General features: G+C 36.1%; 2 protein-coding genes across 3 annotated transcripts in view; one reads left to right on the plus strand and one right to left on the minus strand.

Annotated features, from left to right (window-relative positions):
* The window catches only part of LOC145688366 (uncharacterized), a 335,311-nt gene that overhangs the window by 72,833 nt on the left and 236,454 nt on the right, over positions 1-26,024 (plus strand). The gene's annotated exons all lie outside the window — the stretch shown is intronic.
* On the minus strand, positions 21,177-21,617 carry LOC145687398 (uncharacterized). The gene has a single exon (XM_081760855.1). It carries the CDS (start codon positions 21,615-21,617, stop codon positions 21,177-21,179), a length of 441 nt encoding a protein of 146 aa, XP_081616981.1.

Below are 26,024 nucleotides of genomic sequence, written 5' to 3' on the forward strand. Positions count from 1 at the left end.
CGGCAACGCTGTCCTGCAGTGTTGTCGCGTTCAGGAAGCTTGTAGCGCGAAGCCTACTTCATAAGAATGTAATAGGAAAAAGTATTTATTATAATCTTTCACATCATCATAAAAATAATAATGCATGTACACTCATGTCCAAAATTATTGTTGCATGTCTATAAATATGTTATTGTAGGAATATAATTTTCTAACGAATTCGCCTGGTATTTCTTATAATGTTAGTATGTGTATAATCGGCAAAGACATGTAGGCTATATGGCAAATTTCATGTCAAAAGAGCAGTAAATAAGAACAATAAAACAAAAATAAAATTTTCTTATCCATTTAGCAACATTTTGTTTTACTCATGCTAATTTTCGTATTCTTTTCCTATGAAATTTACTACAAATATACATTTCCCGACTCTACATATAGTATCAGTATTAAATGTACCCTGCAAAATCATTATCAAATTATATTCTTCCAAGAAGACAGTTACAGACATGCGACAATAATTTTGGACATGAGTGTACACATCTCAATGTAATCGAAATAAAACGTTGAAGTAACACATCCAAAAACTCATCTCTTAATCTATTTACTTCATTCACTTTCGTCATGGCTTTGTTGACTCATCGCTGCTCCTGCTATCTTTTTGAATACTTATTAACAATGGCTCCATTTCTACCTCAAAGATCTATCAGTATACACACTAACCAGCTTACGAACATGTTAAAGGTTAAAAAGAAATGTAGCCTTGGCAATCACATGTTCACCCAAGTTCTGCGATCAATTCCCCTGCCGAATGTACAGTACAGTAACACAGAATGGGTCCTTTGTTTTCTTTCAACGAAAGTAAACAATGCAATGAGTAGGTGACGAGGTCTGTATTTGCGTCAAATCACGTCGCACTGATTAAGTCTTCAACACTTCCCTTCAGTTCGTAGGCGTCAAAAACTTACACATGCACTCATATCATATGGGTTCATTGCAATGAGACGGACGAATGGGCATTTATATTTTCCTGAGTATATCTTGTGCTTTTTGATTGAATATATATATATATATATATATATATATATATATATATATATATATATATATGGATATTCCTATACGAGCGGCGGTATTACAGAAAGAAGAGGCAAAATGTTTAGCGATAATGAAATTGCAGAACTGATGAATGACTCCGACTCAGACGGTTATGAGTTAGTAATTAATAGTAATCACATTGATTATTCTGTGCTCAGTGGCGTATCCGGGAGTGAACAAGATAGTAACTCTGTTTCAAGTAAACCTGAGGCTGCGCCGGGAAAGAGAAAAAAACACGTCATTCCTATTCAAAGGCAGATTCTGATGTAGCTTGGAGCGATAAAATTCAAGTAAATGCAAAACCCCTGTTTAGTGGTGTCCCGGGAATTGATCAAAATGCTGGGCTATCTACAGGGTATTCCGCATATAAAGTGTTTCAGCTGTTTTTACCGATGAAGTTTTATAGTAGAAAGAAAAGTTGAGTTGATTTTGTGTTTAACGTCCTGTTCAGCAGCGAGGCTATATGAGACGTGGACCTACTGATTAATGTGGAATCCAAACTACATGAGCTCCCGCGAGAAATAGTAGTAAAAGAAATGAATCAATACGCAAAACAGCAGATTGAGAAAAAGAAAAATTACTAAAACAAAAATCTTTGTTTTCTAAATGAAAGCGTGTTACTTCAATTGAAAACAATGAACTTTTTACACTAATTATTCATATATGCCTTGTACGGAAGCCAGCTTTACGCGATTTTTACAAATCAACTACGCCAGAGCTATTAGTATGTCTGTCAAGTGGTGGAAGAAGCTGTTTTTTCTGCTGTTTGACTTATCACACATATCAATGCTCACATACTGTGCAGGAACAAAGCAGGAAAACATATCGCACTTCGAACTTTTTATGCGAATGTAGCAGATAAACTGCTGCACTCAGCAGGCGTTGAAGTACAGGGACCTGGTAGAATTCTGGTAGCAAGGGGCCATTAGAGAGTTTCCCCCCAATATGTGCAAATTCTAACACAGTAGGACAAAGGAGATGCAAAGTGCGTAGCATCCGCACGGTGTAAGGAAGTTTTTTTAATAAATATTAGCGTTTATTACAGAGATGCAAACAACAACTCGCCCGGGGCGTGTGGTTCATCGGTGCGGGCGAGTATTTAATATCGTACGGAAGTTAAGTAAATTATTTTTATTATGTGATGTGGGCTAGTAACTTTTTTCTTGGGCGAGTAAACTTTATCCCTGCTTATTTGCATCCCTGGTTTATCGTCTGATATATAAAGTTGGACTTTGCGTGGGAAAGTGCTTCGAAATGTACAACACTTAAGAGAAGTAATGGGACTCTTAGATCTGAAAACAAATTTTCTGTGGAGTGTAAACCCAATATTACATATCAACTAAGGTTGTATCATGTAATAAACTTTGTGCGTGTATTTGTTTCTGTGCAAATGTATTTTGTACTGCGAGCAATAAGTGAAAACCTGACAAAAAGCAACAAATTTTCGAGGACCATCACATGCAAATCCAAACAAGATAAGAGTTCGCTTTTCTAATTTTGAACATTTGGCACATTTACTGTATATCCTGTTAATTTCTAAGAAATTGGTTTAAAATCTGTGGAGACATTACATTTTAAAAATATCTCTAAAAAAAAAGCCGGACAGTGTGCGTGACAAGTTTAAATACCCGTCCGGCTGAGAGTGTATAGCGCCAGGAAAATGTGGCAACCTAGCACTCCGTATAAACTACGATAGCGAAGGGCGCAAAGCAGAGAAAATCATAATGTCATATTTGTGATTGTTTATCTTTTAAAACAAGTCAAAACAGTTTGGTTGAAAAAGCTACTTTAAGATCTTTCTAAAAGTTTTTTCAGATTGTTAATACACCGCAGCAATTCAGAGATAATGGTGTCTCACTTTTTACTGAATAGCAAGAAAATTACTATATGTTGAGTAATGAAATTTTCAGAACTTACAGGTAACATATGCATCTACATATCGTGCACAGGAAATTATTTCATGTTATCTCCTTTCCGAGATATAGTCCTATAAACATTGATCTACCAAAAAAGTACGAAAAAATACGCACTTTTTCATTAATTTCTATTTTTTTCTGACTATACAGTGCAAAGAAAATTTTTATGTCTTAAGCATTGAAAAGACAACATTCCAACAATTCCAACGAGGTACGACAATGCAATATAAGTTTTGATTGGACGTCACGGCAGCACCGTGAAGTCAGGGGCCTATCATATATTTATCACTTCGTTTCGACAGGAAAATAATAGAAATGTGAAACGTCAAGTTCTCTTGATATCCGAAACTTGGAAAATGAAACTTCCAACTTTAGTGCTAAGAAAAAGTTCTATACAGTATCGCGTCGTAAAGTTTTTGCTTGCCAAGTTGCTCTCAACACTAAAATTGGAAATTTCACCTTTCAATTTCCGGATTTTGGATCTCACCGTTTGAGATCTTTTTCCTTTTTCTACCCGAACGAAGTGATAAATGAATCAAAACTTCGCTCTAATATTCACATTTATATTTTCGGTGGGATTTGATTTATATGGAGAATTATTTTTATGTGTTCTTTGAAATGAACTAAATTTAGTGGTATGATTTTAGTGATTTCTTCTGTAGATTTATTTAAATGTTCCTTACTTCGTGAAAATTCAATTTGGGAAGTATAAGTTTGATATTTAACCCCTTGCGTTCCTGTGACATCCAGGTGGATGTCATAAAATACTCCGTTGCAAAATACCAGTGACAGCCATGGGTGTCATGAAAACGTATCCTTTATTAAGTGTGGCATTAATCCTGGAGGTGATGACATTTTGTAGTGGATGCAAGGCATGAGTTAGTTCTACTGTTTTCTTCTTAGGTGACAGCACTTTACTGACAGAATAGAAAAAAAAGTAATGTTTTGTCTCAGGAGATATCAGGTCTAAGGGAGCATTCAATTAGGACACGTGTATTTGTTTTGACGATAAACAATTGACAACTTTGAGAGCAGAAAGAAGAAATAAGAAAATAAACTTATATTTGATCTCCGATCCGTGTTGCCAACTTGAAGCACCATAAAATCCCTTCAGAACATCAAAATTCCCCTTTTCCAGCCCAACATATTCCACAACATACATACATACATATATATATATAAAAAATATGTGTGTGTGTGTGTGTGTATGTGTGTGTGTCTATGTGTGATCTTTCTAGTGACATCAGACGTCCGACAAAATGGGATTTGTCCCACGGGTTGGTTTCTTAGCAATAAATGAAAACCTGGTATTACAGCACGCACATAGGAAAATGACACCTGGAACGCAAGGGGTCAATAATTAATTTAGGTAATGTTGAACTTATATATGGAAATTAGTTTTTAAAAGGCAAGGGACATTTAACTATACTTAATGGATAAATCAATAAAATCAGATAAAAAATTCCAGTTCATTTCAAATAATACAGAAAAGTAGTTTTTCGTATAAATCAATGGGCTAAAAGAACAAACATGGCGTAGGTACTCGACACCGTTAAAGTAGAATTTGGAGATAGTGAACGGGCTATACCGTGAGGGTTGATCTTGCATTATGGTTTGTGAACAAGCCAACTGTACTGAATTCAATCCCCGGTCGTGATTTGGAGCCAATATTAAGGTGGATCACCATCCGGAAGTCAGTATAAGCATTAGTTCATTGCCTTAAAGGAGCAGTTCGAATTAGAAACAAGTTTTCTGCAATAGAAAGAGTAACAAAAAAATAAGAGACCCGTATTTTTTATATCTTCATAGGCTGTCTCGTTCAGCTTCTATAGGCATTTGTTTTTGATGAATCGTAAATGCTGACGTCACGCGTGGGCTATGCGAGGAACTCAATGTGGGTCAGCAACCACTCCCTTTTACGTAGCTGATAAACCTTTAATAGTGCAGTGGATTTAATAGCTTGTATTTTGGGTTCGTTAGCAGCAGGGTTTGAAAAACCCGGGTTTTTTGAAAAAGCCCAACCCACCTAGGCCCATGTGGGTTTTTCTGGTATTTTCATTTTTTTTTTTAAATATTTCAATGTTTTGGGGGTAAAAGCGTTAAAATGTGATTTAGATTTCAACATTATCATTGTCACAATTGTCACAAAAATTTTCAATTCACTGCAGTTTTGAAAAAACGGTCGCCATTTTGAAATTTTACGTTGGATCGCTGCCAAAGTATATACAGCTAATTTAGAGTGTCTCGTACTTCTACTCTGAACATGTCAACTTAAAAGACCAAAAAATGCACTTTGTAGCGTGGATATCCGCTATTTTGAAAAAAGAATGGCCGCCATTTTGAAATTTTACGTTGGTATGTCGCCAAAATCTATACAGGAATTTTAGTGTATCTCGTGCTTGTATCCTAAAAATTTAAACTTAAAAGACCGAAAGTGATAGCCTGTAGTGTGTGGTACAGACGAAAGAACAAATGTAGATCGAATCATCCCAGGAGCCTCGTTGACGTTCGCCAAATATGAACACAAAATATATTAATTTAAAACAAAGATATATAATTCGTGTTTTATAAAATAAATGTTTCGAAATAAAATTCACTATCTTCAAGCGTAAAATAAATAGTGTTATTGTTGAATTATTCAGTTGCGACGCTTTGTGCGTTGAGGTGCGGGAATTTTCCGAGTACTTCTTTCGCGACGGTTTCTTTTTCTTCGAAAATGCAGCTTTTTCTTGGTGTACATGGAAACTTCCACTAGTAAGGAAGTTTGAATTCAGCATTTGAAATAGTAAGAGTTACGTAATCTTCGGAATTCCGAGCATTAAGCTTTTTAAATTTGACAAGAATTTTTACGCTATTGCTGGTGTTGATTATGCAGAATACTTATTTGAAGATTAGCAACAAATAACTGAACTGAACTGTTGTTGTTGGAAAACCAAATTTTACTGAAGAAAATACTTGTGTTGCCATCAAAGGCACTGAAACAATAATACTAATAGTTTTACTAATGCACTACATATTTACTGGTAGTACCGGCACCTATGGCCTTAAACCCGATGAGGGATAACGTTCCTCCGCGTCGCCGAGTCAGCGACCACACTTTTCACGGAAAGTATTTTCTAAAATTTAAAATTACATATCTTACTTCAAACAGGCTATAAGCATAATCTATACATTAATTTGTTCTATAATTACCTCAAGCTAAGTTTTTCTTTTTTTTTTTAATTCATTCAGTGCATTCAGAAGTTTATAAAAGTATTATGTTGTTGTATACCTTAACGTGAAGGCATCTAATTCGCCCAGGAAAGTCCAAAATCTGATAAAAATAACTTTCAATGTAATAACCTTAGTTATACCAACAATATACTAACAAAAAGCTCAAAAACCCAGGTGGTTTTTTTCAAGTGGGTCCAACACAAAAAAAAAACGGTGGTTTTTTTCGGGCTGGGCCAACTTGGGCAAATCCTGGTGACAAGGGTCTTGTTTACCCCGCTCAATTCCATTTACATAGACAATCGGTGTCGTAACGCTGCAAAGTATTCTGCTGATCGGGAATGTTCTTTATGGTCTGTTCTGAATGCGCTGCAGCAACACATGAACTTACAACCTTTTGTACCCACTGCATTCGTGCTACCAACTGGTATATAATGATGAAAACTTGAAGGGTTTCTGCTTCGTTTCATTTCATGTTTCAAACATTATTGTGTGTGTTATACTTCGAAATAACAGTGTGTTAAAATCCGATGAACCATCCTGTGCAGTGTACTGTTAATTTTTAAAGAATAAATTTTGACAACGGGATGAGAGAAAGGGAGGGAGTCAGAAGAGACAGATTTGTCTTGTGATATGTGAACACTTAACTGGAATACTTTAATCTTTTTGACTTAGAAATAACTCTCAAGACTTACAGAAGTAAGCGATTGGGTTTATTATTCAAGTAAAATATATATAAAAGCATTAACTTGTTTACATGCCTTTTGAGGCCTCTGCTGGATTAATTTGACATCTGGTGGTGATGAACACGTGATTTAAGAAAAGAAAAAAACAAGCTGTACACGTGGAAGAGTCCAGGAGATAAAAGACGCTACCAAATCGATTACATAATTGTGAAGCAACGTTTCAGAAATAGTGTACGAGACGTAAAGACATTGCCAGGAGTGGACATTGATTCGGATCACAATCTACTGGTGGCGGAAGTTCAAACCTGGTTAAAGCCGATCACAAAATGGGAGGAGAAATCGAAAATGGGACTTAGAGCGACTAAGAAATATCAAATGATGATGTGAAAGAAGAGATGGAAGAAAAATTCTGTGCAATGGGCGATGTGGTTGACAATATAGAGAATAGATGGGAAAAAGTTAAACAGATCCTACTTGACACACTCCACAATAGCATTGGTAGGATGGAAAGAACACCGAGAAAGCCATGGATAACTGAAGCAATGCTTAAGAAGATGGAGGAACGCAGAAGGGCAAAAACACGGACGTCAATGAATACAGAAGGCTGAATAATGAATTGAGAAGAGAAACGGGCAAAGCCAAAGAAATGTACATAGAACAGATATGTAAAGAAATAATGGAACTTCTGCGGCTCGGCAGATATGATCTGATGTATCAGAAAGCGCAATAATTAGGAGGGAGAGCTAACAAAAGTATACGAACGTTCGGAATCGAAGATCAACAAGGTAATGTAACCACTGACCATCAAAGAATCCTTAGAATTTGGGAGGAACACATAAAAGATCTGTATGATCAGAAAAACCGCCCCAAAGATATTGCGATCGAAGCAGAGGAAGACATGGATGATGATGAAAAAGGACCCAGTATATTAAAAAGTGAAGTAGTACAAGCAATCAAAGACATGCGAAGGAAAGAGGCCACTGGAGACGACGACATACCGATTGTTTGTTTTTTGGTCACATTTCTCGCGGAATACCATAAAATATTCCCTGAAGTTTGGTCACTATTTTCAAACAATCGTGATTAAAATCCGTTGATCTTTTAAAAAAATAAAATGGCTATTGGTGAAATATTGAAACACTGTCTTCCACAATGGATACCGTCATGTCCATGGGATTTCTCGGGGTACTTCCGTTTACTCCAGTCATCTCATTCCATCCATTCTTCCATTATCATTCACTTGCCTTAATCATCGTCTTCCTTAGCCTAAAGGGTATACTCGTTGTATGTTACACTGAAATATTTAATTTTTTCCACAATACACAAAGGCCGGCTGGGCTGGGAGTCCCGTTCACCTTATTTCCGCGGCAAAGCGTTTCGGAGACATATGTCATTGTTCAATGTTAACGTGGCCACACACGAAAGTGACATTCAAGTGACAATAGAGTAGAATAGGATTGGCAAATAAATTTTATTAGCCTACTGACCCGGTGTGCCAAACAGGAGACAATTTGCAAGTTATAAAACGCCATTTCCCTTCAAACTTCAACCTCTCCCCAATAAGTTCCCTTATCTTGCAAAATGCGTACATTTTGACCTCATCATTCTGTCGAGCACCCAAGAAAACACCCCAGTACCAAAAATGAAACGTGTATCTCAAAAAATGGTTACTTCAAACTTTTTTTTTTTTTTTCCAGAACTGTTCAATTTTGAACTTTCAACGCTCGTAATCTGAACACGCTTGCAATTGAGGATTTCTCCGGTTGCCTAATTGTTTCATATGCAAAAAGGAGTCAGATTAACACCCCCACGACCTTCCCTAGTAAGCGAAATGAATTAGTATTTTCCACTAATGGGTTCAGGCAACTATTCGTGTACATATGAAAGCTCAAAAACATAAATATTTTTTTTTTTCAAGAAATAATATTTTACCTAAGCAAATTAAAGTTCATAAAAATAAAGAAAGAAAGAAAAAAGGAGAAAGAACACATAGGCCTATTACATATTTAACGTTCAAAATGATCGTCAAAATAAACTATATATTATAAGTGTGTATAATATTTACGTGGCAACAAGCACTTAACAATTGAAAAGCGCTTAGCTGTTTCTTAAAATTATTCTCCATTTCTCTTCGCTTCCTTTGGCTCTTCTACCTTCTACTTTAAGTTGGATTCATTTTTCTTTTATATGATTCATCCCGTTTCCCCATTTTAAACTTTTATTAATTATAATAGTTTTGTCACAATTCACAGGTTCCACTTTTGGACTTCAAACGCTAACAAGGAATTGCCCTACTACTGTGACTGGAACAGCACACATACAAGTTTGGCAACGAAGCATTATGGCGTCCTGCGCAAGCATGAGATTTAGCCGCTAAAACTATTTCCTTAAACTTAGAATAATATTTGGATAAAATGTAAAACATAACACGAAAAACGGTCATATAATAGCCATATTCCGTAAAGAGATACCACTTGTAAAATAATTTATTCTTAAAAGTAAAAAAATCATAAAACTGAGCACAGAAGTAGCAAGATCTAACAGCAAGCGCCATCTTGCGTACTCATCTTAAAACTCATCAAGTTTTCCTCCTATATGTTACTTTTTTTGGATAATAGAATACATAAGCACAGGAAATAGTATCTTATGTTATAGCAGACGCATAACTCTATTTTATAGTGCAATACTTATAATGTGTGCCCTTTCGTTACGCATTGGTTAAGCCAATGAACTAAAGCTTATACTGACTTCCGGGTGGTGATCCACCTTAACATTGCAAAATGACATTTGTCTCCGAAACAATTTGCCCCGAAACTAACGTGAACGGACTCCCAACCCAGCTGGCCTTTCTGCATTGTGGAAAAATGAAATGTTTCAGTTTAACATTCGACGATTATGCCCTTTAGACTAAGGAAGACGATGATTAAGGCAAGTGAATGATGATGGAAGAATTGATGGAATGAGAAGAAGGGAGGAAACTAGAATACCTCGAGAAAACCCATGGGCATGATGGTTTCCATTGTAGAAGACGATGTTTCAATATTTCATCGCAAGCATTTTTTTTTTTTTTTTTTTTTTTTTTTTTTTTTTTTTTTTTTTTTTTTTTTTAATTTTCAACTGATTTTAATGGTGATTGATAATAGTGGCCCAAATTCCAGGCAATATTTTACGGTATTCCGCGAGAAATGTGACGAAAAAACAAACAATCGGCTAGCGATGATGTATGCAAACAGCGGTTTTCTGGAGAATAAAAGTCACCTGGGTCACAGCTTTGAGCGCACATTCCCGCTAACAATTTTTTCTTTAAATTTCTGGCGCTGCGCGAGCTGTTAGGATCGCCATTTCTGCACGATTATCCACAAATAAAATACCGGCAGTATAAACTAATATTCGTATCCACTGTCAATGTCAGCCTGTAGTAGATAATTTATTTAATTTAACTTCATTTTAACAATAACATTATTTTCTTTATCCACATATAATACTACGTTGTGGTGCGCCCCAGTGCAAAATTTTTGCTGAACAGTTGATCCGGACAAAACAGCATATTCATGACACAGCCTTTTGAGAAAATATTGGTCTCACTTCTAGTCACAGAAGGGGCAGAACACTATAGATCATCACAAGTTTAATTATGAATACCACGACGTTCTTCATTGAATTTTGCACGCCTGGCAAAGTGTTTCCGAGGCAAATCTTATTGTTCAGTTTGAAGGTGGCCACACAGGAAAGTGATATTTGAATGACACCACAGTCGAATAGGGGTATAAAATACATTTTATTAGCCTATTTGCCCAGTGTGACAAATGGGAGGCAATTTGCAAGGTGTAAGACGTCATAAGCCTTAACTCTCTTCCAAATAATTGCCCTTATCTTACAAAATGCGAACATTTTGATCTTACTACTGTGTTGGGTACCTAAGGAAACCTCCGATACCAAGAATGAAGCGTCTGTCTGAAGGAATGGTACTTTAAACTTTCTGCAAAATCTGTTAATTTTGAACTTTTAACTCTCATAATTCAAAGACTCTTTCCATCGAGGATTTCTCCGGTCACCTAATTGTTTCATATATACAGGGTGGCGCAGGATCAGGGAAAATTATCCACCATTTTCTTTTTAAATAAAAACTTTAGTCACAATCAGAACAGAAAGAAATGCATGTCACAAGAAAGAGTGTACTATGGAGAAATGTAATTCAAAACATGTTCAATGTGGCCGCCATTGTTGATCTGAACTGCATTTAATCGAACACTGAGGTTATTCACTACTCGACGACACATGTTTTCATCAATTTTCACTGCAAGCCTGAACAAGAAGTCGTCTGAGCTCTACCAAATTGTTGGGATGTTTCGGAAAAATCTTTTCCTTCAAATACCCCCAAAGAAAGTAATCACATGGATTAAGATCAGGACTATGAGGTAGCCAAGATTGTCCAGCATGAAACCGGTCTGGAAACTGAGCAGAAATAACGCTCATGTGAAACATTTCATGTAAGAAATCCAAGACGACATTCGCAGTGGGCGGGTTGGCTCCATCTTGTATAAACCACTGCGTGTTGATGGACAAAGCAGTATCAAGCAATAGCGGGACAAAGTTATTCCGGAACATGTTTTTTCGAAGAAGAATGGCGCAATCAGTCCATGGCTGGAAATTGCAACCCACACTGTAATCTTGGGAGCGTGGTGTTATTTTCCATGATTCAATCGTGGATTTTCATTGGCCCAAAAACGCACATTTTGTTTGTTGACCACTCCGTCCAAATATAAATGCGCCTCGTCAGTAAACCAAACGTTGTGAAGGATTCTGCCCATTGCGCGAACACTAATATCTGCTGCTTGTGATCATTTGAGAGTCGTTGCAGAACGGTCATCTTGTATGGATAAAAATGGAAGTCACTCTTCAGAATTCGTTGAACCAAACGTCTTGATATGCCAAATTGCACTGCTGCCTTTCTTGTCGATTTTCCGAGACTCCTCTGCATTGCAACTCTAACCGCTTCAATATTCTGAGGCGAACACACAGGTTTCTGTCGAGAACGCTTCGGCTCCAATATTGTTCCTTCCCTCTGAAAGTTTTCATACAGTCTGTGGATGGTTTCGTTGGAGGGAGCACATCGGGTATTAAACCTCTCTCGAAACCGTCTTTGAACAACAATAGCACTTTTTGATTCATGAAACAAAAGCACGATTGTTGAGCGCTGCTCTGTGGTCAGTCTACTCTTGTCAGCCATCTTGAAAACTAGCCCTCTAGCGGCGGCTGGGTGAGTTAGGTGTCAATTTCTTCTTCAACATTTTAATTACTTACATGAAATGACGATCACGTTCATTAAAATTTTTAATCATTTTATATTCATTGTTGGTAGTAGGGCAAGTTGAACTAATTAGGTTAAAGTAAACGTTCTCTTTTTTCAGTTAGTATAATTCCACTAATATCTTTCGTAGAATTAATACTTCTGAAACAAATAATAATTTTAAAACATGTTTTCTAGGTACTATATGTGGTAAATATTCTCCAACGTTATAATACACGTTTAGCTTGTGATAGATAGCGTTACCTCTTGTCTTTATATCAGAATCATCGTATCGGGATCGTACTTGACATGGTGGTATAACTTGACCTACTGTTATAAAGACGTGAATCATTTTAATGTGCCGATTCTCGGTTCTTGAGTTATGAACGATCAAATTTTGAGTCAGATTCTCAAAGAAAAGAATAAACGGAACTCTTGGATCGAGATCAAGGCATAGTGGTGGACCTTTATTTGGTATACAAACGTGTAAAATATTTTGCTGGCTTTGGGTTCCTGATTTATGGCCACTCAAATTTTGAGCCAGGTTTCTGGGGGAAAAAAAGTCGGAACGGGGTCTAACGTAGATCTTGACTTGCTATATAAGCGTGCGAAATATATTGTGAAGACTTCCGGTTTCTAACAAGGGACATCACCCAATTGTCCGGCTCCGATTTCAATGAAATTTCTCTAGCTGATAGAGGACATATATGTATTACTTGTGATGACAGAAATTTTTGCCATCGTGCATGTTTTCTATTTTTTATAATTTTTAAGAGTTGTGATGTGGCTATTAGAGATTATTGCAGAAGTCCCTTACTAACCTTTGTAAACGTAGCGTTAATGAAAGAACAACCATGTAGATACATATGAGGCCTAGGGGGAAGTTGTATGGTAGGTATGACCTTGGCCGCAGCCATCTTGAAATCCGCCATTTTGAATTAAGGTCAAGTTTTTAAAATGGGAATAGGGTAATATGATACATAATTTCGGGATAGAATTTAATCAGGAAGACAATGGTGAAGCTAGTTTTGAGATACACCTATTTGGGGAAAAGTTACAGGTATTTAATTGTTCACTTACTACGTGCGGAAGTCCCTTATCTCCGCTACTAACCCAGGTATTAATGATAATAAGTGGATAAACGCTTCGGTAATACATATTATGCCTAGAGGGTAGTGATACGGTAAGGGTATCCTTGACGGCAGCCATGTTGAAATGCGCCATTTTGAATTAAAGTGAAGTTTGAAAAATGAAAACCATAGAATGTGACACCACATTTTAATAGCAAATTTTCCCAAAAAGCCAATGGTATGCTTATTTTTGTTCTATAATTAACCAGTGTGAATTTAGGACTGCTTCTAATGAGCACCAAACTTCCATTATTGGATCTTTCAAATTGGCAACACTCCTAGTTTTCACCGCATGTTCAAAATTCCAACTTTCACTTTGCAGTTGTTGCCACGGCTCGTGTTTTCTAAATTTATTACATTTTTTTAAAGAGTTGTGATTTGTTAGTTCATGAATAGTGGTGGGATAAGCATCCAGCAATCTTTCTGAATTTTGAAGACTTGCCATGTAATTATTTATTTCCTATGCCATGTAATTATTTATTTCCTATACCTGCCCTTCAAAACCTCGTTATTGACATGAGTCATCGCATAATGAAACAACTCCAACTTTGCATTCAGGTAATACCGAAGACGTAGCTTGTGTAGTAGATGAGACGAAAAATCAATTGAAAATTCACTTCAAAAAGGAAAACGAAATTTGATTGTTGTGTAAATCAGGGGAATTTTGTTTTGTTTTATATTTATTTCCTTATTGTATATTTATTTATTTATTTATTTTCTATGGCAGTTTTTTAGCTAGTTAGACAAAAAAGTCATTCGTTTTCTAGCGATTGTTGTCGATGATTCATGATTGTAAAATTTATAATCAGTATTGATCGGGCACTCAATTAAATTACACCTCTTTATAAACAAGTTACCTGTTTTCATATTATGTTCATGGTACAAACAATGTTGTGGGAACAGTTATATAATGTCTCTGACATTTTCGCGCATTGCTGCTGTTTCTTAAATGTTGTATTTATTAAAAATATTTTATTGTTTGTCGATTGCGCACGTAGTAAGTGAACAATTAAATGCCTGTAACTTTTCCCCAAATAGGTGTATCTCAAAACTAGCTTCACCATTGTCTTCCTGATTAAATTCTATCCCGAAATTATGTATCATATTACCCTATTCCCATTTTAAAAACTTGACCTTAATTCAAAATGGCGGATTTCAAGATGGCTGCGGCCAAGGTCATACCTACCATACAACTTCCTCCTAGGCCTTATATGTATCTACATGGTTGTTCTTTCATTGACGCTACGTTTACAAAGGTTAGTAAGGGACTTCTGCAATAATCTCTAATAGCCACATCACAACTCTTAAAAAATTATAAAAAATAGAAAACATGCACGATGGCAAAAATTTCTGTCATCACAAGTAATACATATATGTCTTCTATCAGCTAGAAAAAAATTCATTGAAATCGGAGCCGGACAATTGGGTGATGTCCCTTGTAAGTTATAAACAATCATAGTTCTAAAACAATTCATTGAGCATAACATGTAGGTAAAATGTAATAAATACAGTGTGTTTCAAAACAACACCGACAACGTTTGGGAGGTGATTCCTGACACCAAGATAAGACAAAAAGTAAAGTCCAACCTGGGCACACAAACGTTTCCTTTCGGAGTTATAGGCTGCCGAAAGCGTGAAAAATGAAATTTAAAGGTCCACAGTTCCAAAACTATTTGACCTACCGTAGTCGGGTCAAGACTTCACTTAGAAACTAATATGTGCGCTATCCAAAAGTACATGTTTCAGAATTGTAAGGTACTCATGCAACAATTTTTATAGAGGGAGTTAGGTACGGTCATATAAGCTGAAGTACTCACCAAGTATCTCTCAAAAAATTGTTTTGTGTTACCTTGGTGTCAGGAATCACCTCCCAAACGTTGTCGGTGTTGTTTTGAAACACCTTGTACTGTTTACATAACAGTTAAATGTCATTCTTGTACAGAAAAAAATAAATAAATAACAAAAATCAAATCAAGGATTTTTTCCCACTATGCATATGCGTTTTTGAAAACTCACTTAATGTTTACCTTACGAGGCAACTAAAAATAAATAAATAGTAGTAATAATATAAATTACAAAATCATTAATTTGACATAGTTACACATAACTAGTGTGTGGTGTTATCATTGCTCCGCTCTGTTTCAAATAAACAATTGTAAAAGAGTTTATCGTTGATACTCGGCGTGTGCTTTCCCAATATCTATATTTTAGTTTTCGCATCTTATTGAGGAGGACATGCGAATGTTGTGTTGTGTGCTGTTTCAGCTTCTGACCGGCAACTTTCTTATTTACTATATGTCATACATAATTCATTTTAACTGATTTATGTAGAAGGGAAGTTTTGATGACAAGTCCTCAATTATTATTACTGCTCTGTTCGTTTTATATAAATGCAATTAAATGTTACTGTACGAACTTTTAAAATAGATGTTTTGTAAGATTCAAATTATGGATCCCTTCAAACAGCAATCGCACAGCGAACACCACATCACAAAATGGAAAATGCAAATGTACACTCATGTCCAAAATTATTGTCGCACATCTATAAATATGTTGTAAAAATATAACTTGATAAGGAATTCGCCCGGTATTTCTTATAATGTTAGTATGTGTATAATCGGCAAAGACATGTATGCAGCACATTTCTTGTCAAAAAAGCAGTAAATAAGAACAATAAAACTTTCTTGTCCATTTAGCAATATTTTGTTTTACTCTTTCTAATTTTCGTACTTATAATTGTTTTCCTAGAAAATTGACCACAAATATACATTTTCCGATTATACACATAGTATCAGTATTAAAAGCACCCTGCAAAATCATTATTAAATTATATTCTTACAACAAGACAGTTATAGATATGGGACACTCATTTTGGACATGGGTGTACATATTGGGTTGATGCGATTAAAATGTGTAATTGACTTGTGTTACTTTCAAACAGAGGGGATATGGGATGCCTGAGGATCAGGAACATTTTCCCCCCGTCAAGAAGTGAAAGAGATGGTAGTCAGTGAGATAGACGTCAGGAGAATATGGTAGGAGATGAAGAGTTTCATACTGCAACATAAATTGATTGCACCGTCTTTTTGGACAATTGGACATCTTGACGTGCTCTTTCGAGGAATAAAACGTCAGCATATCTGTTGAACATTGGGTGCTTGGATACATTTCGTAGGGTTCAGTATTGTAACGGTCTACAGTAATGGTTACCCCTCAACTAAGAAGGACATGGTGGGATTAGCACTATGGTACTTCTCTGGGGAGAGTAGTTTCAGGAACCGGGCTGGAAGTTGATAAGAGTCCAACCACTGTCCCAACTATTTATGATTATCGTAGCAGGTTCATTTTTCATTAGAAGTGACAATTTAATGCTAAAAACTTGCATACATTTAAACGGCGATACTTATTGGCAGGTGTCAGGCCATGTAGCCACGTGAGTCCAACTTTTTCACCTTACCGATTGCGCTGTCCTGCGAACAAAAGTGGCATGATGTGCACGAAATTCGTCTGGAATTGCAAAAATACTTCCAAGGGTCCGCTTCCATGGTGTTGCTGAGGAGCTCATCGGAACATGCTGCTGGTAGGTAGCCGCAGGCTCAGTTTTCAGTGTTGTACTGACATGAAATTTTAAAACCAATGGCGTTCATTCATCGCTCCTGGCCCAGGTGCACTGTTTGTTTTTCACGGCTAGATGTGTAGTATGCTCCAATCTGAATTTCTACAGGAAAAAAAAAAGCCACATTTGTGTGTTCTCCGTGGTGTAGTTTCACGTGATACTGTTCAACAATCTGCCTCCGTATCTGTTTTATGAACATGCACGAAGTTTGTGACGTACACATGACAGCGGTCTGTTGATTATTTTAGTTGGAGAGGGTTGTTCCCCACTAGACGTATAATCTCAAACGTTTCTGTCGCACCAACCACTACAGGGATCTGCATAGAATTAAAATTTATGAAGAATCGAGCGATGGAATAATCCCATTTAAAAAATTCACGTTAAATTTTGTAGATTTCAATAGCAAATTATGCAGCTTTTTTCTCTTTTACGTTTTACTACAATTCATTGCTTTGGATTATTCAATTAAGAATAAACGGTGAATTTAACCCCCTCCTTTCTAATGTCGGGTGGGTAATCCCGATTTAAAAAATATATATGCTGCACGATAATTTTCGTAATATATATTGATGCAATTTGGTGCATATATTATGAGGTTTCACAAAATCCTAATCTCCACTCCTTGGATTACCTTGAATTGGAATCAATCGAAAGCGAGATATTGAACTTATCCCATCCTCTTCCAAGGTTTAAAAAGTATGTTCCACGTTAACTTTCAGAAATTTTGTTTGTTGCACAATATGATATATTACAACGATATTGTATATCTATTTTGTGAATTTCTTCTATTTTTATATCTAAGGCCGTGTCCAAAAGTGCATAGTGCACACTTCGAGGATGCACACTCGAAGTCTACAAATGGAGTGCACACTAGATAGTGTACACTTCGTCAAATTAGCTTTTGATCCGCACTTGTTTACAGCGCCTCATCGTGGTGGAATATGGAACATTGATAACAAAAGAAAGGAGAATTTCGAGTAATAAAAAAAACTTATGCTTTTTTTTTTTTTTAGATGAATGACTTTCCAGTTATATTAAAGATAGATATATCGTACAGATTGACAATATAGGGTAACCATAAAATGACTTAAAGAGTTTCTTTCATGTATGCCAAGTGCTTTAGCTGTGCCGTATCTGCAAATATTTATCAACATACAAACCACTAAACTATTGGCGATGTTCTATTTTATTAGGCATGCTTGCGCGAGGGAATATTTATTAATCTCCCGGAAGAAAAGTAGCATTGGTGGTTAGGACGCTGATGACACTGTTGCGAAGTAGCTTAGGAATTTTATTGCAGGTGAAAGTAGGCAATTTGCAAGATCGTTAGAACACCGAAGGTACCGAGGGGAGCGCTATTTACAATAATGTGGCTTAAAACAACTTTGGGAGAGAGTTCATATTGAGTATAATTTCTTTATGTACAACAATGACACTATAATTGTTGTCGTTCTACTGTATTGCTTCAGTTACAGACATATTGATTAGACTATTTCTACCATACTGTGCTAATGTGTGAATCTATAGATTTTACCCGTAAATCTTCAAAATAGTGTCTCCATATTCTGAATCTACACCAAAAGTTAACACTTACAAGAATGACAAGGAAACAAGTGCTAGAGTTGAACAGCATGAAGACCTAAATTTACAGGAAAAAGCTATTATATCACTATGAAATACCAATTTATAAGGATCACGTGTAGGCCTACTCAAGGTGGATAACCCTAATTAAAGTAATATGTAAAAAAAAAAAAAAAAAAAGATTACTATCTTATAAGCCCGCTTAAATTTTACTATCTTATAAGCCCGCTTAAATTGAGTTCTGTACATTGTATACACTTCAACTTTTGCGTGCACTTCACTATGTTTTCGGCGCCCTACATCTTTCTTGAAATATACCTACTGTCTCTCCTACATGCTTCCCACTACGAAAATGGTTACTCAGTAACGAAACAAATCCTCTCGTCCAAATATAATCACAAAAAGCTATTATTAATCTAATAAGAATTTTATGAAAATTAAGGAACGGTTTTATGAAAAAATACAGTATGCAATGTAGTGGCTCTCATTGTTCAACTATACGGAAGGAATTATTTGTTCACAATCAATTCATAATGGGTACTGTAATGCGATTATATGAATTAAAAGGAAGGCAAGTCTTTACTTTGGCCATTTCATTTAGTGAATCGTTCAATGAACCGATTCGTAACAAGACTAAAAAGAACGTGTCCTGTGTGCCTCTAACCTGCCTTCGCTCGCTCGGCAATAATATGTGAATTAAATATTAAACTTTGGTATAGAAAGGAACCAACCTAGTTACTAACTTATATTTATATATATATGAGATAACAGGCAAGTTCTCAAAACCGGAACCGAAAGATCAAATCGCTGAATAAATACATAAATAAATAAAAATGAAATGAAATGGCCAAGGTAATGACTTACCAAGAGGAATTTGTGAAATTTTTTATAAATGTGGAGAAATAAATTTTTAATCCGTATTTCACTTTTGGACAGCTGTCAAAAATGCAAAATGTATGGTAATTGCTATATTACACAGTCTCTTAAGTGCAAGGAAATACGGTAGCTTTGAAAGGATTTTGTTTAAAATCAAAACTAGAAAATTAGGCCTATCTACCTAAGAATTAACATTTGCAGCTGCAGCTGTTGGTGTAGGTATAGAGAAATGGATAATCTAGGTATTCATTATTCTATGATAGAGCTAAACATTTTAATTCATATGCCATTAAAACTTGTCATTTACGTCCAAATAGCTCCATTACCGATAGTATAGCTATTTCAATTAAGCTACATAAACCATGTAATATTTAAACACAAATGCCTTTATAGCATTATTATAGAAACTATTTGGTTGCTTTCCCTATACAATTTCAAATTTCATTGCATACTCAAAGAACACAACGTAAATACGTTTGTTATTTACGTAACATTTTTATATTCCACTTATAAAATCACTAATTTGTATATTTCTCAAGTAAACTATTATCAGATCACCCCACAAATATATTCACTTCAACAAAAATATTAAAAATATGTCTTTTAAAATTTTATTAAGTCACTTTGACATTATTGTTGTTCCTATTACGAAGAACTCCCATCTTAAGTACGCAAGTGTGCTAACCTAGTGTACATCCTCGCACACTACGTACTATGCACTCGCAGACTTGTGAACTTGGACCTTTTGACGCACACTACGTGACGTCAGTTCCGGAAATAAGCGTACTTCGAATGCACACTTGTATCTTTTGGACACGGCCTTAGTTTTGGGCAACGGTGCATAAAAGTGCACAATCTGTCGTGTAGAAAAAGAAGAAAAAAGGAATATATATAATGTTATAGATTCTAAATATAAAGAAATAAAATTTAACGTTATTAGCTGAAGATATACAGTGAAAGTCATAAGTATTCGTACACCGACTGCAAGCTATGACTAAATGCCCGTAGCTCCGACTTTGTTGGAGATAGAGCATTGAAACAAAATGCATTGCATTTTCCATTAATTTCTTTATTATGTACAAAACAAACGTTCTGTGAATGCGAAAACATAGACAAATAAAGGCAAAAGAAACAAAAATAAACATTATTTTGATGCGTCAAAATTATTCGTACACTTACAAAACGTCCAGAAAGATAGTTATTGCGCATGACTCAATACTTTGCTGGGTTCCCTTTGGCCCTAATTACAGCTAGAAGACGCTTCGGCATCGACTACACCAAACGTCGCGTATCTTCGACTGTTATAGAAGCCCATTCCTCTTCGAGTGCAGTTTGCAAAGGACGTTTACTTGTAATGCTGCGCTTGCGGAGTTTCTTTTCGAGTAAATGCCATAAATGCTCAATTGGATTGAGGTCAGGCGATTGAGGAGGAGTGGCCAGATGCTTTGGCACATTGTACAGTGACCAGAGCTTTGTATTGTGTGCCGTATGTTTGGGATCATTGTCCTGTTGAAACATAAAGTTATCTTGCAGGCCCATCTGATCAGCACTAGGACGTAGATTTTTCTTCAAGATGTCAATGTACATATGCTGATCCATAGTACCGTCGATAATTGTCAGCTTTCCCACTCCCGAAGCACTCATGCACCCCCAAACTAGCACTCCCCCACCTCCATGGTTGACGGTTGGCCGCAGATTTTTCGGGTCCATCTCTTTATTTGGCTTCCACCACACCATTTGTCTACCGTCGGAACCAAAAACATTAAATATACTCTCGTCTGAGAATGTCACTTTGTCTCAGAAAGCCACATCTTTGTTCACGTAAGCTTTTGCAAAATGGAGCCGCTTCTTCCTATTCACTTCGGAAACAAAAAATTCCTTCCGAGCAACACGCCCATTATACCCTTGTTTGTTGAAAGCACGACGCACAGTGCTTTCTGAAACTGACATACCTGATTTGGCTGCTTCTGCCACCATATGCAGACCAGTGATTCTTGGGTTCTTCTTACTTTCATTCAGTAGTATACGCTCACATCGTCCAGTGATCTTCCATGGACATCCACTTCGCGGCATGTTTTTGACTGTATTTGTTTCGCAGTATCGATCTATGATTGACTGCACGGTCGAACGTGGTCTTCCGATAATACCTGATATCTCCCGTAAGGATTTGCAGTCGTTATGAAGCCTTATAATTATTTTTCTTTCTGCTTCTGTTGTCTCTGTCCCTTTTCGACTCATTATGTTTTTCGTCTTGAATCAATCTTTGATCTTGAATGATGTTTCGCTGGTCTGTGGTTGTGTTTAGCTTTGCAAACCACCAGACGGCGTTCTAACCGTCTGAGGGCGTGAGCAACAACTCGAACAGCTGGACGATTTTGCCTTTAATTTCAGTGTACGAATATTTTTGACACATCAAAACCATGTTGATTTTGGTTTCTTTTGCCATTATCTGTCTATGTTTTCGCATTCACGGAACTTTTGCTTTGTACATAATAAAGAAATTAATGGAAAATGCAATGCCTTTTGTTTCAATGCTCTATCTCCAACAAAGTCGGAACTACAAGCATTTAATTATAGCTTGCAGTCGGTGTACGAATACTTATGACTTTCACTGTATGTTGATTTTATGTGTATAATAGGTACTCTCCGTTACCATAACAGCAGACAATTGTTTATTTAAAACGTTGCTATGACAACCATCGAAAAAAGGAAAAGTATTATTAATGAAGTTAAGTGAAAAGGAATAAAAGCTAATAGTGTTACAAGGTGACTTGTCTTATTTAATGTATTTTGACCGTGTTGATATATCTAAAAATTACACGAACTGTGGGCTGGAATGTAACATAAATATAATGTTACATTTCAGATGGTGGTTTACCGACCAGGACCTTGAGATTAGTTAAGCAGTCTCAGCATAATATTCAACACGAAGTATACTTTGCTCAGAAGTGGGAAAAGAATTTATAAAAACATAAAAATGAGTGTTTGTGGAAATGAAAATATAAATGAAGAAGGTGGTGATGTAGAGCTAACAAGTATTGAACTCTTCAACGAACGTGGCTGATCTTATAAGACAGCTTAGCCAGCAAATATCTCAGCAACAGCTAAACATAGATACCAAGCTGGAGCATATAGCACATGTGACACAACAAAAAATGGAACAACTAGCGCAACATATGGATTCAAAGTTTGAGCAAATAACTAATCAAATGGATAGTAAATTGGAACAAATAAACAAACAAATACATTCCAAATTAGAACAAACAGATTATAAGATGGAACAAATTTTACATCGATTTACTGACTTGCAAAATTCGGTGGAAGTGGTAGAAACTGTAGTGAATGAACATACTGATCAGATACGGGAATTACAAATGCTATTAAAGAGAAATTTAGTACGGCAAATGGTTATCGAGTTCCGGATGTCAACGTCGAACCTATACCATGTGTATTCAGATTAGTGGTGGAAGACAGTAATTCATCCGAAGGGTATTCCGAAAAGGACGATAGTGAAGCTAGTCTAGAGAGAGATGGTAGAAGAAATCACTCATCTCACCGCCGGAAAAACATCTACGTAAATTCCAAACATCGTAAGCATACTGGTAAAAATAGTCCTTTTCGATTTAGTGAAATCATATCCCTAACAAAATTTAGTGGAAGATCAGATGACATACCGGTCAGCACTTTCCTAGAAAAATTCGAGGAAGAGTGTGATTTAATGGGAGTAGATAAATATAAATTGTTGAAAATTTTGCCTCATGTTTTATTACCACCGTGTTCCGTATGGTTCAAAGCAATCCGAAGCAATTTACGTAATTATTTAGATTTTAAAAATGCTTTACTTTCTAATTTCGAAAATGATTTTATGTTGGCTAACAGAGATGCCTTAGTTCGAAATACACATTACAACCCAGAATTAGACAAGAGTCCCACTGATTTTGTAATATCTGTATATAATGAATTGAAGTTAATTAATCCGTACCAACAGGAATCAAGAGTAATAGCATCAATTCGAATCTTGTTACCTTCTTTATCGATGTAAAGTTGCAACAAATGTTGATTTCTGCTCAATGCGTTAATATCAACCACCTTATTATGATAGTGCAAAATTTTGAACGTCAATCTATGTTGCAGGCTAATAGTAATCGGAATCAATCCAATACTAATCGCAATCAAGTTAGTTATGTATCTGTTCGCAACATTAATGTCAGGGAAGAAGGTGATCTTAATGCTAGAAATAATAATACATTCCATTGTAACGAGAATAGAACTGAACCTAATTTTACTGGTAATAGAACTGAATCTAATTTTAGGAAATACAGGAATAATAACCGAAATACATTTAGGAATCAACTGAACAATAAGTTTAATTTTAACAATAGATCCATAGGTGGCAGAAAGTCTGAAAATAGAAATCAAGGTACCATGGAAGCAAATAATAGGCAGAACTGTATACAAGATTGTGGCGTACAGAGCAACTTAACCGAACCCTTTGGCAATGTAACTTAAGCTAACGTTGTGGCGTCCGACAAAACATATTCAATTGATTTTTGTTTTATTTCACTTTGGATACAGTTCCTATTTCATTTGTTATTCGTACTTTGTTTGAATTCTATACAGATAATAAAAATAATGGATACTAAGTTGCAGCAGGTTGTGGTATTAACACGAATATTGCTTACTAAAAGTTATTATGCCCGAATAAATAAAACATATTATATTCTAACCCACATAAACTTTACTGATTCTTAATATGATAATTTCTTTACTTGTATTAATTCTTATGATATTGTTTCATTTTGTGTATTGTTATAATTTCTTTGTAATTCGTACTTCCGAATTCTATGTAATTTACATTTATGCATCGATACAAATATTGTTTATCAATATTGTACTTTCGCTCAAATGGAAGAAATAAGTTATATAGTATGTCAACATATATTAAGTTCATTTGTCAATGAGTTCTCATAATATTGAACTAAAGAATATGCCTTAGGACCTGAATAATTAAATACGTTAATCGCGTTTTGAATAAGTCCTCTTTGTTGATAAGTTTATAGAAACAAAATGGAATTAATTGTTAAATGAAGAATGAGATGGAATTAATATATATATATATATATATATATATATATATATATATATATATATATATATATATATATATATATCGGGTGTTGCAAAATAAGTGTTACAATTCTTGTGAGGTGATTCCTGCCACTGAGACAAGAAAAAAGTTCTCTTGAACTTTCGGCTATCGGACATAGTTTCGGATCTACAAGATGCCGAAAGCGTGGGAAAATTACTTTCGGACGCCAATAGTTCGGAAACTATCCAACGTAAAGAGGGCGGGTAAAAAAATCACTGAAGAAGTCATACCTGCTGTATTGAATTTTGCATGTTTCACAATCCTATCATGCACGCGCAAGGGATTCCCCAAACAAACGTAGGGAGTCCCGGATAATCAGCCAAATGAAAATTGGTCTAAATGGATATGAATTGATAGGGTTTCTACCAGAGATGGGCATTTTTGCTAACCCTCACTCACCCTCACCCTCAATTGACTCCCTCACCCTCAGCCACCCTCGCCCTCAGTTGACTCCCTCACAGTCACCCTCACCCTCAATCGTCTCCCTCACACACACCCTCAGTCACCGTCACCCTCAATCGATTCCCTCACCCTCACTCGACTTCCTCACCCTCAGCCAACCTCTATCAACTCCCTCACACAGTTTCTTTCATGTACTAAATAAACAATAAGGGTTAATATGATTCTCATTCAAGTGATTGAAATTTATATATTGTAATATACGTAGATATACATTATATCTACGGTATAATATTATTTATATTTCATATACTTGTGTATATCCGTGTAACGTGGGTTCCTATCACCACGGCATGGCGCGTCCTCAGGTTGCGGATCGAGGAGAAGGCCTCTAGATATAGAGGTTAGCTGCGAATATACTGAATAAGCAGTCGCGGACAGCCGACTAGGAGTGGTCCTCCAGCTTGGGGGTTTGGGTAGGGCTAACAACCTCATCCTGTAAAAAAAGCACCTGTTCAGAAATATTCACAAAAGCCTCGGACAAGGACTGATAACTTGGCACGACCTCAGCAAAAGAAAATGGACATGAGATTTGGAACATGGAATATTAGGAGTCTTTATAGGGTAGGCGCGTTAAAATCCGTAACGAGGGAGTTAGAGAAATACAGGATGGACGTAGTAGGAGTTCAGGAAGTTAGGTGGGAAGGAAATGGATCTGAGAATTCCGGAATTTTACGTTCTTTTACGGGGAAGGAAATAAAAATCACCAGTTAGGAACAGGGTTTTTCGTTCATAAACGTATATTACCAGCAATTAAACGGGTTGAATTTGTTACTGACAGACTTTCTTTTATTACTCTTAAGGGACGGTGGTGTGATATTATTGTTTTAAATGTACATGCCCCAACAGAAGATAAGGATGACGATATGAAAGACAGTTTTTACGAAGAAGTGGAACGGATATTTGACCAACTCCCGCGATACCATATGAAAATTCTATTAGGGGATTTCAATGCGAAGGTAGGACGAGAGGATATTTTCAAACCGATTATAGGGAACGAAAGTCTGCATAAGGAAAGTAATGACAACGGTGTTAGA

Source organism: Thermobia domestica, chromosome 6 (assembly GCF_964235325.1).
Source record: "Thermobia domestica chromosome 6, izTheDome1.hap1.1, whole genome shotgun sequence".
In the NCBI taxonomy this organism is placed as follows: domain Eukaryota; kingdom Metazoa; phylum Arthropoda; class Insecta; order Zygentoma; family Lepismatidae; genus Thermobia; species Thermobia domestica.